General features: G+C 34.8%; 1 protein-coding gene across 4 annotated transcripts; it reads right to left on the bottom strand.

Moving 5' to 3' along the window:
* Positions 1–7446: 7446 nt before the first annotated feature.
* Positions 7447–18346, bottom strand: LOC127098434 (ubiquitin-like domain-containing protein CIP73). 4 transcript variants are annotated; one of them, XM_051037033.1, is made up of 19 exons: positions 18138–18346; positions 17874–18028; positions 17675–17792; positions 17407–17511; positions 17203–17321; positions 16971–17051; positions 15913–16068; positions 15739–15808; positions 15508–15659; positions 14520–14684; positions 14367–14438; positions 11822–11942; positions 11361–11435; positions 11142–11207; positions 10822–10973; positions 10508–10735; positions 9667–10245; positions 7937–8092; positions 7447–7788 (listed from the first exon to the last, which is right to left on the bottom strand). In XM_051037033.1, the coding sequence occupies exons 2-19, from the start codon at positions 18000–18002 to the stop codon at positions 7717–7719; spliced, it is 2616 nt and encodes an 871-aa protein (XP_050892990.1). In that variant the 5' UTR covers positions 18003–18028; positions 18138–18346; the 3' UTR covers positions 7447–7716. The 4 variants fall into 4 exon arrangements, with proteins under 4 accessions (XP_050892990.1, XP_050892989.1, XP_050892988.1 ...); XM_051037032.1 differs by having other exon boundaries at positions 11361–11462; positions 18138–18345; XM_051037031.1 differs by having other exon boundaries at positions 11142–11435.
* Positions 18347–18992: the final 646 nt, after the last annotated feature.

Genomic DNA, 18992 nt, shown 5'->3' with positions numbered 1-18992 from the left:
CGGGAGATTAATCTCCAAGCTTAGCAAGTTAAACTTGTTAAGAGGATGTCAGATCTTAACTATCATTTAGATGCTCTTTGTGGAGCATGCTAAATTGGAAAAATTAATAAAACCTCTTTTAAAACAAAGAACATTGTCTCTATCTCTAGACCATTAGAATTGATTCACATTGATTTTTTTGGTCCTGTTAGCACTGCATCAATCAAGGGGAAGAAATATGGACTTGTCATTATTGATGATTTTATTAGATGGACTTGGGTTAAATTCCTCAGAACCAATGATGAGTCATATGATGTGTTTAGTGTCTTATGCACTCAAGTACAAAATGAAAAAAGGGTCAAAGATTTTAAAAGTAAAAAGTGATCATGAAGAGAATTTAAAAATGAACATTTTGAAAACTTTTGTGAAAAATATGAAATCCTTCATGAGTTCTCTTCTCTTACAAGAGAAGAACAAATCCTTACAAGAAATGGTCAGAATAATTATTCATGAAAATAATATTCCAAAGTACTTGTGGGTAGAAGTTAAAAACACAACATATTATGTTCAGAATAGGATCTACATCGGAGTTATTCTGAACAAAATAGCATATGAACTTTTCAATGGAAGGACACCCAACATTTCTTATTTTCACCAGTTTGGATATACATGTTACATCCTAAACAATCAAGTCTATCTGAATAAATTTGGTGTCAAGACTCAAAAGGGTGTCTTTTTAGGATACTCTGAACGCTCTAATGCATACATAGTGTATAACTTTGAAACTAAAATAATTGAAGAGTCTATACATATCAAATTTGATGGCAAAGGGCCTGATAGTAAAATATCAGTGCTAGTTGAAATTTTTTCAAAGTTCCATATATCATAAGTCTCCCCATAAGTTAGTGAATCATAAGATATAGCTCCTTCAGAAGCTTTATGTCCAGAAGCTAGATCATCAGATGCTAGATGTCCAAAAGCTGATGATTCATAACCAATCTTAAGTTCTAAAACATATCCAGAGGAAGCAATTTCTGAAGAAGCTCCATGTGACTCTCAAGAGACTGCATAATCCAAAGATACTTTGAAATATAAGTCTTCTCATCTAGAAGAGTTTATTATTGGGAATAAAGATAGTCCTATTAGAACTAGATCTCCATTCAGAGATGAACAATCAATGATTGGACTTATTATGATAGAACCGACTTCTGTTGATGACGCCTTGTCAGATGATGGATGGATTATAACAATGCAAGAAGAACTGAGTCAGTTCCAAAGTAATGATGTGTTGGATTTGGTTCCCAGGCCTCATCAGAAGAACATCATTGGAACAACATCGATGTTCAGAAACAAGCTGAATGAGAAAAGGGATGTGATAAGAAACAAAGCTAGACTAGTAGCTCAAGGCTACAATCAACAAGAAGGTATAGATTTCTATGAAACCTTTGTAAAAGATCTTTAGCTTTTGTCTTGTCAAAATATTTTATTTTGATTTTCTTTTATCCTTTGGTTTTTATCTCTTGGATTTTTGTTGCCATTTTTCTATTTAAACTAGCCTTTTTCTCCTCGTTTTGTATCTCATCTCAAAAACTCATTTGTATGTGTTTTTCAAAACCTTCCTCCTGAATGCTTAATCTCAACCTGAGATGACTTCTAGATCTAACCTTGGCCTAAGAAACCAACTAGCTATCATCAATGAAAGGTTTGTCAACCTTGAAGATTTGAATGCCTTGGAAAATAATCTTCAAAGTTGTGTTTCTAAACAAGGTTGGGATGGCTACTCCAAAAGGATATTTGGTCAAACATGCTCAAGTTTGATAAAAGAATTCTGGATTAAAGCTTATGATGATAAGCTTGCCATCCTCTCCATAGCTTCTGATGTAAATTTCATCATCACTTCAGCCACTTCTACTTATGCAACTGACTATGAAGTTGATGGAGTTACCCCAGATGCTCATGTTTCGAAAACAAATTCAGTGTATTCTTAAGGATATCTCTGATATATCGAAGATATGTAATATTTTTTCTCGAAAAAAGGTTGTTTAGAATCATCTTCTGATGTCAAGCCACTTGAGAACTTAAATTTAATGTAATATGATGAAATATATCTCCCGCGTCCTCTCAACTTAAATATTGAAGATTTATCATGTTCATGTTTTAAATGTGAATGAAATTTCATTCACTATCTAGGAAAAGAAGTCGATAGTTGACATAAGGATAATGAAAATTCTTCTAATGTCCAGCTTCAGGATTTGTCTTCTGTTTCACTTCGGCGGGCAACATGTTCTTAAGTTTCTCTTTTGTGCATTTATTTTCTTTTTGTTTGGATTCTTTAGATGTAATATTTATGATATTATTCTTGATTTTCGTTTGTATGACTTGTAAAGCATCTCCAATCAATGAATATAATGAAAGTCATTATGCCAAAAGAATTTGTTTGTATAATCTTCTCCTTTTTATTTTGACTCTAATACTTCTTTAGCAGCTTCTTCTGTAAGAAATAATTATGACTAAATAATGATATGCTAAAGAAATTGGTGAAAATTTAATTTATCAAATAGATTTATTACAGTGCTTAATTACAAGATATTTTTAATCATCTTTGAAACCCTGAGCTTGATGAAAGTTAATCCATTTCATAATCCATTCTTTTTCAGCATCTGAATCAAAATAGACTATTTTGGCGAGGACTTCTCCTCCTCCTAGGTTTTCTCTTCTTTTTTATGGTCATATTTGGCTTCAAAATTTGAAGAAGATTGTTGCACGAATTCGCCTTAGAAGATTTTTTCTTCTGTTCAGGTGCCTTCTTAGAGGTCTCTTCCTCTTGAACCTGAGTTACTTCTAAGACATGTGAGATATAAGATTTCTCTGTTGATGAGTTCATTTTGAGTTAGATTGAGTATGATGTCTAATGTGGTTTGAGTTATAAATTCAAATGATTCTTTTCTTTTATAATAGAAGTATGAAAGATCATTCATCCTTGTATGGTTTAAAGTTTATGATCTTTGAAATTCTCAAAGTCAATCACTAATTAAGCAATGACATATTGGATCATAATTACTTATTGGAAACTTAAATGGCAGTGAGTTATCATAAGAAGTAAATAATTTCTTTGATTAATTTTTTTTATTCAGATTCTTAAAAAGTCATTAAATTGCTTTAATTTGTCTTCTTTTTTTAAAATTAATCCTTTAAATTGGTTTTTAATTGTTTCAAGTTTTTTAGTGTTTTAAACTCTTTCAAAACTCTGCGCATTTAAACTGTTTTTTTCATTTTATTTTTCTCAGTTTTATTGTTTTTCTCTTTCTTTTAAAATCTTTTTGATAGTGACAAAGGGGGAGAAAATGCATGGAGTGTTTAAGAAGAGATTTGATGCAGTTTTAAAAACATCAGAGCCTTAACAAAGCAATCAAAACCCGAACAAAGAAGTTTCTGCCAAAATGATAAATTTAATTAACAAAGACAAGACTTAGGGAAAGCTTATAAACCTTACCTTAATGAATTGTCAGACTAAGGGGGAGCTTACAAGCCTCAAACCTAAAGTTAGTTTGTTGATTAAATTTATAAGATTCAATTAATATAGATAGAAAGTTAAGGGGAGCTTACTAACACCGTCTTAATGAACTATCAGACTTAAGGGGAGCTTACAAACCTCACCTTAATGGATTGTCTAACTTATAGGGAACTTACAATCCTCAGACTCTGATGTTAGACTGTGTTAATTAAATCACCAACCATTATTCTTAAATACATTTGTTTGTCATCATTAAAAAGGGGAGATTGGTGGAATAAAATTTGCTCATACCCTTAAAAGGTTTTGATGATAACAAAGTATTTTAAGAACAATTGGGTTTGCTAATGGTTGTTCAAGTGTGCGGGATCAAAAGACATTAACATGGATATAAATCAAGTTAATCACTTTGAAGAATCATAAAAGATAAGCAAAGTTGCTCTGAATCTGAAGGATCAAAACCAAGCCTTCAAACTTTGAAGAGTCAACTCAAGTCTTTCAGATGATGAACCTAAGCTTCCCTAAAATTCAATAATCAACAAGGTTCTGAAGATTGGAGTCGTTTCAAGCAAGAAGACAAAGAATGAATTTGCAACTTCTGAACAAGGTTCATCAGCAGTTCTGAAGATTCTACTTCAAAGGAATATTATCTATATCAAATCAACAACTCTAACAGTGTTCATCCATATTAGTTTTGATCAAGACTCTGATAAAGGCAAGCTCATAATACATACTTTAACTTTTGATCATGCTTTAACTAATTCTATAAAAAATTCTTTGATTCGGGAAGATAAGTATAAAGATAACAATGACCCAGATCAAGTTTCAACAAACGTGTACAAGAATTCTCCGGTCATAAATTATCTAAAGAAGATCATGTGACAACGGTACACTATTTTATGTCTAATCAAGCCAAAAGTAATGTTGTCAGAATCTTATCTCTCCAACTTTTTTGAACTCTACTCTGCTCCTCTCAACATCTTTATGCTAGCTGAGTTTATAGTTCACTTTAAGTGGTCTAGCTAAAGACCTTTAACGACTACTTGTACCACAGACCATTTCAATCTTCAACGAATCTATTCTCAACATCTATATAAGAAGAAGTTGAAGATATTCACATAATGAGGATAATTTTGGGTTGAAGAATACATGACTATGTTTACAAAGTTGTGTTATCAGTTTACAAAATGGGTTGATAGAGAGATTGTGTTACACAGAAAACACAAATGAAAGAAACATACAAAATAAAAAATATAACCAGAAGGATTAAGTGTGTGAAAGTAAAGTGAAACATATTCACATGTGACTTAAAGAAAGAATATGTGAATATGATCAAGAAGATCAGCAGAATAGAAAATCACAACAAAGAAGAGAATTTATGCAAGAAGATAAGAAGAATTAAAATTTAATTCTTCTACACTTAGAAACAATCGATTTGTATTCGGCTTAAAAGTGTAAAACCTCTATGTATTTGGTTAACTAGGAAGCACACATATAAACACAAGGTTAAAATCAGACTCTTTTGTTAAGAGAATCTGAAGACTTTAGCCTTTATGCTCATAATAAGGCTCTTTCTGATGATTGAGCATTGAAGGCTCATGCTTGAGGACAAAGCAAGGAAGTCTTGATCAATGTGATTGAGGATTGAAGTCTCATTCTTAATGATAGAGCAAGAAGTCTCGATCTGATATGATTGAGCATGAAGTCTCTTTCAATGGGATTGAGTAGGAAGTCATGAACAAGTTGTTTAGACAAGGAACCTCTTGCTTGAGGGCTTGAGCAAAAATATATTTCTAGTTTGATTGAGCAAAATGTAATATATTGATTATAGTGAAAATCTCTTGTGTTGCAATGGGACTGAACTACTCTCGGGTTGAGAGGAATCAGGATATATTATGTGTCTCTTTATTTACTTTTATTTTTATATTCCACTATGCAACAAACTCTAAAGTCAGATTATGATATGATTCAAACTCTTTGGATCAGAATTTGAGCTTGACATCTTAGGTTCTGAAACAGGTTTATGAAAAAGAAGTAAACTTTTCCATACACAATTCAACCACCTCTTCTTGTGTATTTTTCTCACCTTCAGTTACACACCTCCTTATCATACTCTCTTCAATCGGAATAATTTCATTGGACATCGACTCTTAGTTGATGTCATTGTCTCAATCACGTTGAGGGGTCTAGGATTTATTGTTGCGTGTCAAACTGTAGTTTGACACACTCACTCCGGTGTATGTCCATAGTAGTCAACCTGATGATTATTGTTTTTGTACTCCAAACTACAATATTCTCAAGGTTAATCTCATGATCGAGACCCAAATACAACCTCTAGATGAACGGTAGAGCATATAAGGCATGCACCAATGCTTATGGCGCATTAGTGCATTTTGGCCCATGCTTTTTCCAGCCTATTTAAGTGCACACGTCTTCCTTTCTGAATCAAGTCACATTGCATTATCACCACCAAAATACACTACAAGCACACGAAAATACACTACTAACAAATCAATTTTTTTACAAAATGATTCCTCCACCACCATACAAGACCAATGCTCACATCAATGGTGAGGCATTTGACTGTGAATTATTCATTTAATTTTCATAATATCAATATTATTCGATTTACAATAAATAGAAGATCAAATTTTTCGCATTTGAAAAACAAAATAGAGGCGAAGTTATAGTGTGGTCTAGACGTGGCAACGGGGCGGGTCGGGAACGGTTTTTACCTCCCCTAAACCCAAACCTGAATTCCCAAACCATCCCCGTTCCCCGCCCCAAACCCAAACGGGAATGGAGAATCAAAACCCAAACCCGTCCCAAACGGGTTTGGGTTGGGTTCGGGTATCCCCGCCCCGCCACCATTCATTTAGTGAAATCAATTTTTTTAATAGAAATATTTATGTTTATAAAATAAAATTACATTTCAAATAATAAAATAAAACATTCTAAAAAAATTCATACATACATTTCAAATACTTTAAATAATAAATTAAAATTAAAATATCAAAACATTGACCATATATTTAATATTCTAAATTATCAAAAATAAATAATAATATACATAATAAAATAAACGGGACGGGTTCGGGGTGGGTACTAGTGTCCCCATTACCCAACCCGTCCCCATATTTTAAAATCGGGAAAAACCCAAACCCAATCAAAGCGGGTTTTCCCCGTCAACTTCGGGGCGGGTTCGGGTTGGTACCGCGGATACGGGTTATGTTGTCATGCCTAGTGTGGTCCAGTGTCACAAATCATTTACAAAAATGCAGTTATTTTTGCCAACAACCATGTCAAAAGATTTCAGCTAAAGGTTCAAGATGATAAAGATGTTCAAAATATATTTTTAATTCATGAACATCAACGATATTGATTTTCATATTTTGCTAAACAAAATAAGTTATCTCAGATCGTTGATATGTCACAAGTTTTTGGTTGATCATATGATGAACAATGACACTATCTACTACAAGCAAGAGTCGTTGCCTTTGAGTCATACGATGAACGATGTCTGTCTTAATACGTGACAAACTTGAACTTGGATGCAAATATACCATCCTCGAATATATTTTACAATTTTTATATGCAAACGACTGATTATACTGTCGATCGCACTAATGCAACGAGGTACAAGATTCCGATAGCACGTGTTTTGCATGTTCCGACTGACAAACAGCATTTAATCGAAAGGAGTGGTTATTTGAAGATACGTTCTATGGGTCCACCTCACTTGGATAATTATCAATCCGATGCATAATTATCACAAACTCAATATTGAAGTGGTTTCATGTAAATCTTGATTGGAAGAACTTGAAACAAATTTAAGTAATGTTATCTACCTTCATAAAGATAATTAATTATACATGTAAAATTAATGTCCCCTCCAATTTTAAATGTATTCCCTTTCAATTCGAGGGTAGACTTTAAATATCAAAAGGCATTCACAGTGTAGCAAGATAAATTCATTCATAAATGAAAACATTGAAAGCACAACATGTACAAGAATATTTGATCAAAGCATCCACCGTCTGCAAGTCAAAATTACATCAATGTATGACAGTGGAGGCCATTGAACATCAGAAACAACTGTCTTTCAGGCATGTGTATTAATAAATTTTCATGCATGATCCGGAGGTCATGATCCAGAACGATAATCATTTAGGGCACAACACATCAAAACTCATTTCTAGCACTTCTCTGGAGGGTTAAGAGTTGGATTAGGACTTGTCCCTCTTGGAACGTCCTTCAAACAACTGACCTACATCATGTCGCAACATCTCCAAATATTCCTGTACAGCAAAGAAAAATAATTTTTGACGTGATTATGCACAATCCGTCAAGCAATGTAATAATATTAGTTTGCAAATCAGCATATCAAACACTAAATCATATAAATGTATACTTATTGGCTTATTGAAAAAAAGATATAATACGTACACTGGCAAGACTTTCATTGCAACATAACTCATCCAGAAGATCATCGGAAGCACTTCCACTGCCAGACTGCTGGACAGCATTTTCAGCTACAGCACGGAAGATGTCTGCAGGTGGACTCAGGCGATCAATCCTCTCTACCACTGGTCGAAGATCAGGCTGTAGAAAGAAGGAAACAATCATAATAGAACAACTATAGCAGCAGTCTATGCTTACGTACAAGTTACAACAAGTAAGCCCAGATCCTATTAATGCTCTTCATAGTCCAAAAAAAATCGAATCGCCTAATGATAAAGAAAAGTTAAGCAACACAGGGGTTAATTTACATGCCAGCAAACTATATAAACAGGGCTGTAAGTTTACTCAGCCATTTTGACAGTTTTATCCATTGAAACCATATAGCTACGCTTTAACTAGCCACAAAACTCAACAATCTACATATAAAACCAAACATAAGAACACTATCGACAGCATTTATGTTTTGTCAAATAAAATAATGTAAAATAAGCAAAAGACATGCTTAAAACATAGAACAGGTGTAGCAAGACAAGAGAACTTTTAAATGTGGACATTAAGATGTCAAGGGGGAGAAATAGAATTCGACCTTGCTTGAATAATTTACTTGAATGTTTGGTTTTACTTGAGACAACCTCTCGGCCTCTACTACTTGTATTTAAACTCAGATTACAAGCAAACCCTAAATCATTCAATTTTAGGAATCAATATATCTATTTAAAGGTGCATATTCTGTCACCTATTCTAGAGACAAATTGTCAAAGAAATCAAGATAATATCAAACAATTTCACTATTCGGTGTATAGGCATTATCATATCATGTAAATAGGGAAAGTATCTCCTATACTTATTTTTGTAAGTATTGCTTTCAGCCTATATATAATCGACTCAGTTGTGTAGTTTGAAGTTCGAACACATTGTCTCATCATGTCTCTGATTTTCTCTTTATTTCAACCCATGTCATTTTGCTTGTGGGCAAAAGATACTTTTTCATGCTGTTGGAAAAAATGAGGGAGACTGGGCTTTGAACTCCCATTCTTCTAGTCAAGTAAGCCCTCCACTATATATTTACTAAACTAGTAAGTACAGAAAATGCTTCATGCAAAAATATAGAATGAAACCAGTACAGCGCCCTGTCAGACAGATAGAGCATGTTGATTATACTTGTATATATTCACTATAACTTCCAGCTAAAGCTCACCCCAAGAATGAAAAAATATGTATATCTACATAATACACTTAAAGCTTCAAATAGAACAGTATGAGCTGAAAAGGACTTTCATTTAGTGCCAAAATAAACAGTTATTAAAGAGTCCCACGTTGAAAAGTGTATGGTCTCAATATATGTAAACCGATGTTGCAAGGTTAAGTTAGACTCAACTACAATTCTAAGATGGGATAAAAGCCTATCCAAGATTTGTTGGGCCACCTGCTATCAGATTTCATTTATCAGACCACCCACCATTTATTTATTATATCCACGACCAATAGTGTTGGGCATGAGAGGGTACGTTAAAGAGTCCCACATTAAAAGGATATGGTTTCAATATATGTTTATATGTGGGGGCAATCTTCACCTTACAAGTCAGTTTTGTAAGGTTAAAGTTAGACTCAAGCACAAATAAGAAATTTTATTGATCTTAACAACACACATAAATAAATAAAACATGCAAGCACAGTAATAAACTACGCCTTTCTGTTAACACATGTATACAAACCTGTAAGTTTTGATTATCAGAATTTTCATTCCTGTAGGGTGCAAGGGTTTCTGGTTCTGCAGCAGAGAATGGTGATGGAGGATTTCCCCCTCCAAGGGCTTGTGATACAATGGGCATCATCTGTTGAAACATCCTTGAGAAGTCCATGCCACCACCCTGCCCTCTTCCCATTCCAGATAACATATTTCCCATACCCTGACTGTCAACCTGCTGGGCAATCTGATTGACTGTGTTCATCATCTGTGGGCTTTGTGTGAACTGTTGCAACATGTTCCTTAAGCCATCAGGTGAGTCAACTCCGGTTTGATGTGAAAACCCTTCCAACAAACCATTCAAAGCAGGACTATGTAGAACCTGAGACATTAAACCTGCCACATCAATCTGACTACCACCGGGGGGCATGGGACGCTGAGATGATGGCCTATCCCCATTTATCGAATGAACAGCTGATTCTTGGCCAGCGGGTGTTTGCAATATATTTTGACTATCTGTCCTTGTTTCCAGACTTTGATTGATGGAAGAACTGGAGGATCCATCACCAGCACCTTTACCTACAGGAGGTTGAAGTTTGGTCCGTCTCTGTTTTGGCACACATTTATGAAAGATGAGTCAAAATGTGGTTATGAAAATTTGATAACAACAAGAGAAAAAGTTTTCAAAACATGTTCACCAATGCTCTGCTAATGAACAAATGTGTCAAATTTACAATTATATATTGTTAATCTGATAAAGTATGAAGGGTTTGAGGGAACTACTGCAGCGGGTATGAAGTGGCATAGCATGTCGCATCAATTAGGAAATTCAAGCTTCTCATTCACAAAAACAAAAATATTAATCTTACCTTACGCTCCAAACCACTCATACCCAGTCCAAGAGGAGCAGTTTTGGCAGGTTCAGTTACATCTCGTCTTTCACTTGCAGATGGAGCATCCTGTACTTTTTCTGATTTTACCATGGTTTCTCCACTAGAAGAACTTTGTAAATCTTGATTGGAAGAACTTGAAACAAATTTGTCGACCAAAACATCTCTCTCGTCATTACTACAGGTTTTGATTGCCTCAGTTTGGGGCTGGTTGTGATCAGACAAACTAATAGTTAATTTAAATAGGTGCTTGTAGGGATAGATATATCACCAGGTATGAACAAAGGTAATACCTTCTCTGCTCCACTTTCAGAAGTGCAACCAACTGAAGATGCACCGGTAGCCCCACGTTCATTCATCTCCACTGTATCTCTCTGTTCATTTACCTGTGCAGGTCTTAGTTCAGATCCAGATGACAGGTCCCTGTTAGTTGATTGTGTTTGGCCTGATTGAATGCAAAACAGTTTTAAAATTAAATATGATTGTATTGAGACTACCTGTATCTACATATACCAACAAGTTTCTATGGCAAGGATAGATTTAAGCTAAAAGAGACGACAGAAGTATAATCAATGCTATTGTGTTGAGACCAAAACAATAAATTGCGAACCACCTGACAGAACTGTGTTATCTCCTTGCAAATTACCAACAGAGTTTCTAAGGCGAGAATGAATTTCCCCTAAAACAGATGACAATGGAGCTGAATCAGGTGGTAGCTGTGAAGTAGATATACTAAATCCAGTTGGTGTGCCATTAGCAGTTCCGATGCCAGAAGGGTTAGATGAGAGACTTGCAGATATGACATTTCTAACAGGTAAAACTCGTGCCGAACCTGAATCACTGGAACCAGACTCACTACGGTGTTCAGTCCTTGTCCCTTCCCCATTATTTGATCTAGAGCCAATGGCTGAAACAATTGGTGCAAGAGAGGTACCTGGCAAGAGTCAATTAAAAAATGTTGTATATTTCATCAGGGCAAGCACAATTAGGGCCAGTTTGGATAAACAGCTTATTTGCAGCTTATAGAACAAGTGCTTATTTTGATAAGCACTTCTGAATAAGTTCACATAAGCTATTTTTATAACAAAAAATAAAATTAATTTAAATTGTTTTTATATATGTTATAAATTGTTTTCATTAGCTATTTTGAAGAATTTATAAAAATAACTTGAAATTTTTTTATGAAAAATGTCATAAGCTGGTTTGATTAAGTCTCCCAAACAGTGTCACAAAACTTATCGCAGTAGATAAGCTCAAATAAGCTCATCCAAACAGGCCTGTAGTTCTATTTACCAGCATGTATGTGAATGTTCACGTTCCTAGGAGCAGTTCCAACGCCAACTGTGCCTAAAGTTGCAGGAGTTGAAGAAGAAAGTGGACCGCCAAACAGGGAACTTGTCTGGAGTGGAAATGGCTGAAAATGGCACAATATCAGTAAAACCAGAAATATAAAAACAAAGTTCAGTATATTGATCATCAAATATGCCAGTCTTCAATGATGAATGTACATTGATTGAGCATACACAATTCCCAACCCCTAGTAAACCATGATCTAGATTGAACAACAAAAACGAGGTGTTTGAAATTAAGATCGTAGAAAATTACTACACCAATAATCGGCTACAGACATACAAAACAAATTAAGTCTCCTTTGTAGTATAAGATCGGGTAACAATCTGAACTCCCGATGATTGTATTAGGAGGAGATAAACCTAATTTCTAAACCACATGAACCAGGAAAACATGATGTTTGCTTCAACAGAAATTTTCTCAAGTAGAACTCTTGAGCACTCAATGAACCGAATCCAAACAAAAAATGCAAAAATATTTTGGCAAAAGTATAGGAATGGATGCATAGAGGCAAGCAATGTGCAAGCAGGTTTTGGGAAGCATGCCGCTTGCACACTTGAGGACAGGCTTTCACCTGAGGAGTTGGTAATGTTAGGATACAGGGAAGAAAAAAATTTGAGATCCTTAGGGAGGTAAAGTCGTTAAAGGGCGTATCATATAAAAGTAGGACAAATAAGAAAAACAGGGAGGTATCCGATGCATATTGGAACAAAAAAATTCGTAGAAGACAAAATCAGTGGTGTACTGGAGAGTCTTTCTTCTATTCTCAATATTCAAAAAAATTACTACTACTATTTTCTTTCGATTATTTTGAACATTTTCCATTTCCTTGGGTTTCCTAGAATGAAGAGATGGCATGGTAATAATAATTGACTCTCTGAAACTAATTCATCCTTACAAACCCGACTTGTAAGGTGAGAACTGCCCAAACTTTATAAACACTATACAGATCATATCTCTAAGCAATGTGAGACTAAATTTACCCCTTTAAACCCAATACAATGAAGGTGTTGGAGGCTCCAATGAAGACAAACCAAATGCTGCAATTAGGCAACTGGGGGCGGACCGCAATGAAGGTGGAATTTCCAACAATATATGAGTACACAATCATTTGTTTCCAAAGGTACAAATATCAAGTAGCACCCAAAAAACAGTTGCCATCAATTTAACCCCTCAATCATAGAAAGTGACATAAAAATCATCCCTCTACATGCACACTATGACAACACAAAAAATGGGGCTTGCTAATTTGAAACTGAATTGGTTTTATTTCTAAGACTGCAAGAATTATGCCACTTTCAGTGATTGATGGACTAGATTAGACTCAAATTGTCCTTAGAGAATCAAAGACATGCCACCAATATCTTCGATATTGACAAGCAAAATGACTGTTCACTCTTCATAACTATATATATGTAGATACCATTTCATAAGCAGCTTGTGGTGCTCAACAGTGAACTGAACTAACAAAGCCAAGTCCTCTACATAGTCTACACCTTAACTTGTTTAGAATACAATATTGACGTACAGCCCGTGTGCAGTATATCAGAACTGAAGCACTCCTTTTATAAAAGAAATTTTCTTGACACCGAAAGACTGTGCAGTCTTACTGCATTATTGATTTTTTCAGTTTTCATGTCTTGTCTCTTGTCTGACCTGCTTTCTTAATATATTGCCCAAACTCTCAACTTCTTTTCTCTTAAAGAAGTTTATTTTCGTCTCAAAGATATCTGATTTGATGTACCAAAGATTAGTAAATTAGCCTTACACAGAAAACATTCAAATGCAATCAGATTCAATTTTTACTCATTCTTAAAAACCCCTTCTTTCATGAACAATCTATTGAATGAATTAACTTGATAAAGATCGCAAGTTAAACATAATTTAATGAATATAAACTACTTTTCCTTGCATATTGGCAGAAATATAGCGTATGTTGTTCCCAAAGGCATGAAATCCCAAGTATGCAGTAAAATATAGAAACAGTTAAGCATCAAGTTCAGGAAAAAATAGTTGAAGACTGGTGTTGCACAATTAAACTTTCATCAAACAGCGTGACTAGGATATGGAGGGTATTGAAATGAAAATGGATATCAACTGACTTCAATTCAATCTTAGATTCTTTATCAACAATCTATTTGATTTTGAACCAAGTTAATTATTTATAATTTCCAGTTTCCAGTTTTGAAATATCAACTCTGCACAGACTATTGCATGTCTTTATCCACTTAGTCGAATCATCAGATAATAATGTGAATATATTAAAAAAGCGTGACTAGGATATGGAGGGTATTGAAATGAAAATGGATATCAACTGACTTCAATCTTAGATTCTTTATCAACAATCTATTTGATTTTGAACCAAGTTAATTATTTATAATTTCCAGTTTCCAGTTTTGAAATATCAACTCTGCACAGACTATTGCATGTCTTTATCCACTTAGTCGAATCATCAGATAATTATGTGAATATATTAAAACTGACAAACCTGCGCCATTATAGGATTTGGTCCTGATGGAGAAATATAAACTGCTGGTCCAGAATTAACAACAGATTCTGCCTGAAATTTGAATATGATCATGAACAGTATTTTGGCAAAAGAAAGCAAACCAAATCACAAATGAAAATAATGAAAACATACAGAAGATCGTCCCATTCGCAGTGTTAACATAGTTCGGCCTAGTTCAAGTAGAAGTGCACCCAAATGCTGCATAGCAATTCCTATCTGTACTGACTCAGACTGTATTTGACCTCTTACACCTAGATCAGCAGAAGTTCCCTCTCGCTCCATGCGTCCTGCAATATGCTAGTCACAAATTACAAGTAAAACAAAATCAGATAAAATAAAGGATGAAAATACTGACTATTTGACATTAACAGATCCATACAAATAAAATGTACTTCATATGACAACATTTTTGTGTTTAAATAAATAGAAGCACTTTTGTTTTAGACTCGGATACTATCAGATTCATGTATCATTGCACCAACACATATATCTGAGATGGATGGCAGGATACAGAAGACTAGAACTTTAACCAACAAGAGGGTATTCAAAAAATACATCCTTCAGATATGTTCTCATTAACTGTCACAACAGAATGTGGTGCATATGGGTGGTGGTTCCTCAATTAATCAACTGATATTAAGAATACAAGTGCAGGTGTTATCTTGGTCCATCGAAGTCCATTATTACTAAAACTAAAAGTAGTAAATTTCCATACATAATGCAAAGGTTTAGTTAGATACAGAGAGTTCATTGGAGATAAAGAGCATAGAAAAGGAAGACTCAATTACTTTCAGTTCATATACACAAAAGTTTTACCATCAAAGCATGCTCAAAGTACCAATCATTATGGAGACTTTTATTTCCTCCCAACACACACCCAAGCGCACATATATAACACACATTCATGATTTATGGTACCACTGGTTAAAATGTTGAGACAATTTAGTTTTGTCCAAAATGTGAACATATAATGGGATTATTCTAGGCAAGTTTCACCCATCCCTTTTATAAATACACAGTCTTCTTGCAAGTTTCCAATAAAATTTATGCTGCAACAACAAATATTCAATAATTGCAAAAAGTGAAAAAATGTTCATATATATTAGGATAAGTTAATTACAGATAGCGCAGAAACAGCTTGACCACCAAGCAACTGTTCTGCACGATGCAATACAGTGGTCAATGCTTCAAGTGTTGGCAACCCTTGTGTATTGGAAGCCAATTCTACCCGTTGATCTCCAGAGTTAGTTGAAGATATATTTGGCCCATAACCTGCAAAATCAAATTTAAATATTTCAGTTCAGTGCCTTCACGATTCTAGATAGAAAGGCAACAATTTCAACACCATTACCGTTTTGTGAAAGTATCTGTTCCATGCGATTTATGAACTCAGACAAAGTGTTCAGTGAATCAGGAATTGGCTGAAATGATGCGTGAGAGAGATGGAGTTAAATGGTATGAAAATGGATTAAATTTGAAGAATTAAAAATTAAGAGGATATGGAGAAGAGAGGCTATATTCCTACTGCATTGAAAGAAGGAATGGGTATTGCTCCTGCGACAGTAGGAATCTGAACAACATGAGGCATAGGTTGGAATGCCAAACCAGGAAATGTCTGTCCAGACGGTGCCTGATTTCCGGCTAGGTTTTGATTTCCTTCAGTTTCATTCCCCGGTGGAGCCTAACAAGATAGATTCAACCCCAGTTTAGGTGCACACCCACTAAGTTCAAATGACATATATCGTAGTACACATGTAGCAAAACAGCATTTAGCAACACAAGAGAACAACTCTTTTGGCTGCACTGAATCTATTTCAAAATTAAACTAATGATGGCAAACAGTGCTGTCGATGGTGGATGGCAGTCCGTGGTGGAGAGCCAAAATCCCGCCATACCGGCCGCTTTGCGGCACCATTATAGCGGATTATGGCAGAAAGACCCGCAATATCGGCGAGCCCAAAAACCGCCATAGCGGCCATGGCGCCGCTATTTAATAACATTGATGGCAAAGAAAAGGAATTGACCATGTCATTATAAAAATCATAAGGAAAAATCATGTTTTATTATTTTACCAAAAGGGGGGAAAAGGTGCCAAAATAGATAAATAATAATCATTTATAGGATACCCGACATATAGCAGTATAAGGACAATAGATGAAAATGTTTTACACGAAGAAATAAAACCAGCTGAAATAGTTACAGCAACAGCTGATCTGATTGCTTCATGATCTAAGCAGATGAAATTGAAAGGACATGTCGAAGGAATCTTAACAACAATTTTTTTTTGAAAGGGAAATTGTTGGTATATATTTGTACCCTTGCCAGGACTTGAGCCATAGATCACCAACTCCTTTTAACCCTTAACTAAACTGTTACAGGCCAGTTGAGCTACCCCTCCCACCCGAATTTTAACAACAATTACCATTCACTTTTATGGATAATCTAATTACAGATAAATAGTTGACTGAATTTAATTCAGAGTGGTAAATTATTAATGTATAAGGAACACGTGCATGCTATAACCCAGTAAATCACACAAACAACAGTAATTCATATTTTTTTCAACTAAAAAATAATACTGACTGAAGTATGTTGAGTGGAATTAGGAAGATTAATTGTGCTCTGGCCCCCATTGGCAATAGAATTCAAAACTGCCCCAATAACCTGAAATCATAATACAGCAATAAATAATGTTTGTTATGCAAAACCAAAGCAAAACATTATCAGCAACACCTATATGAAAAAGTTAAAAAAACTTAATAGAAGCATAAGTATTCGATACTCAAGATAAGATGCACAGAATGCATAAACAAACCCTAGTAAGGTCTTGCGCAGTGCCTTCAACCTGTTCCCCCACATTAAAAGTCCCAAGAACCACGCTGTGTGAAATTTGGCCAACACGGTTACGAGGAGCTCCTGATCCAGCATCGTTTCCTTTGAAATGATAAATTTTACCATCAGCATTTAGCACAAGACAGCTTAATCTATGAAAGGGGAGCACGAATGGCTTAAGTTATACCTCGGCTACTGTTTGTATTAGTTGTCTCAACAGAATCCGAAGCAGAAGTCTGCGGCGGATTTGGCTGTCTTTCAACTAAATGCAATGTATGCCCATTCTCAACATCTAAGAATGGATAAGGATTAGCATGATAGTATGATCCAAACAAACAAGAAGCTGTTGAATGAAACATGAAATTCTAGTTGAAGCCAAGGCACTGTGTTAGACCTAGAAATCCACATATTTAAAAAGCAAAGTAATAAGTAATGATGCAGAAATTGAAGGATACGATAGTCAGAAAGAAGATGTTCATCCTTCAAGACTTTTCCTCTAAATATGAGGCGCTGCTGATGAACGGGTAGACCAATTTGATCAGCAATTTTTTGTTTGAACAAGGAAACGGGCATCTGAAATAATAAAAAAGATGAGATAATAGAGGAATAATGTAATGAATGGAAGGAAGAGGGTATAGTAGGGTTTATAATCACATTTTTTTGAAGTTGAAAAGTGTAGTTGCGGGAATCTAAAGTTTTGATATTGAGCTCAACAGTTGAATCAGAAGAGTGTGGTGAAACATTGGTGGAAGTGGAGCCTTCATTCGAAGATTGACCCTCCATGGTGTTGAATACAAGACAAGTAAAGCCTGTGATTATTGTAGCAAAAACAAGTGCAACAGAATTGAAATGTAAAATCAAATATGAAATAGATGAATGCGTCGATAATCAGATAGGAAAAGAAAAGATGAAAAATACCTAGGTCGGTGGAAGAAGAAGAAGAAGAAGAAGTTGAAAATAAGATCTGCGGGTTTGAGAAGATTCTAGAAATGAAAGTTCACCTTCACAAGCAATGATCTTTCGGGAATCAGTAACAGGGGATGGAGGATGATTTCCACCTTTCAATTTTATGTTATTCTCAATTTACAAATTAAAAAAGTCTTCGTTTTCTTCTTTTTTTTTAGTTAGGGCATAACGTCTGGAACAAAAATACAGCCCAAAAACTTAATTTCTACCTACCCTCCCGCACATTCTTTCTCACACCTCGCCCATTTTTTTATTTACTCGTTATTAAACATTAACCTCAATTTATCATCTTTGTCGTATAAGGAAACACTATTCTCGGATATTCTCAAAATACAATCTCCTAAAAAAAATGGTTTCGTCATTAATTGGTTGGATCTAAGCTAGTTGTTTTTGCACGTGAAAGGAGAGGATGTGATTGCCAAAAAAACCATGTTTGTATAGAATTTGAAAATGATAATAGACTTTTGTCCAAGATTCATCTGGATTGTTTTTTCTTTTAGGATATGTGCACTTCATGGATGGACAATGTATCAGATTCTAGAGTATGGAAGCGGCAAGGAGGAATCGAATTATAGATAATGATAAAAGTTTTTATATCGTCACTATAAAGAGTTAAGGTGGATGTTATTTGATCATTATTTCGGAGTATTTTGTGAGACATCATAATTTACCTCACCAAATGTTAAGGTGGTCAAAATTATCGTTCAGATAAGATTCTCATGTTAAAATATAATTTACTATGATGAAAGCTTCTTACTTGTATGGCATCGGCAGTTGATCAACCAATCAAAGTATATAATAATACGA

The sequence above is a fragment of the Lathyrus oleraceus genome, chromosome 6, assembly GCF_024323335.1.
Source record: "Lathyrus oleraceus cultivar Zhongwan6 chromosome 6, CAAS_Psat_ZW6_1.0, whole genome shotgun sequence".
NCBI lineage: Eukaryota > Viridiplantae > Streptophyta > Magnoliopsida > Fabales > Fabaceae > Lathyrus > Lathyrus oleraceus.
Note: the sequence above shows the minus strand (reverse complement) of the source record. Positions and strands in the feature narration are given on the sequence as shown.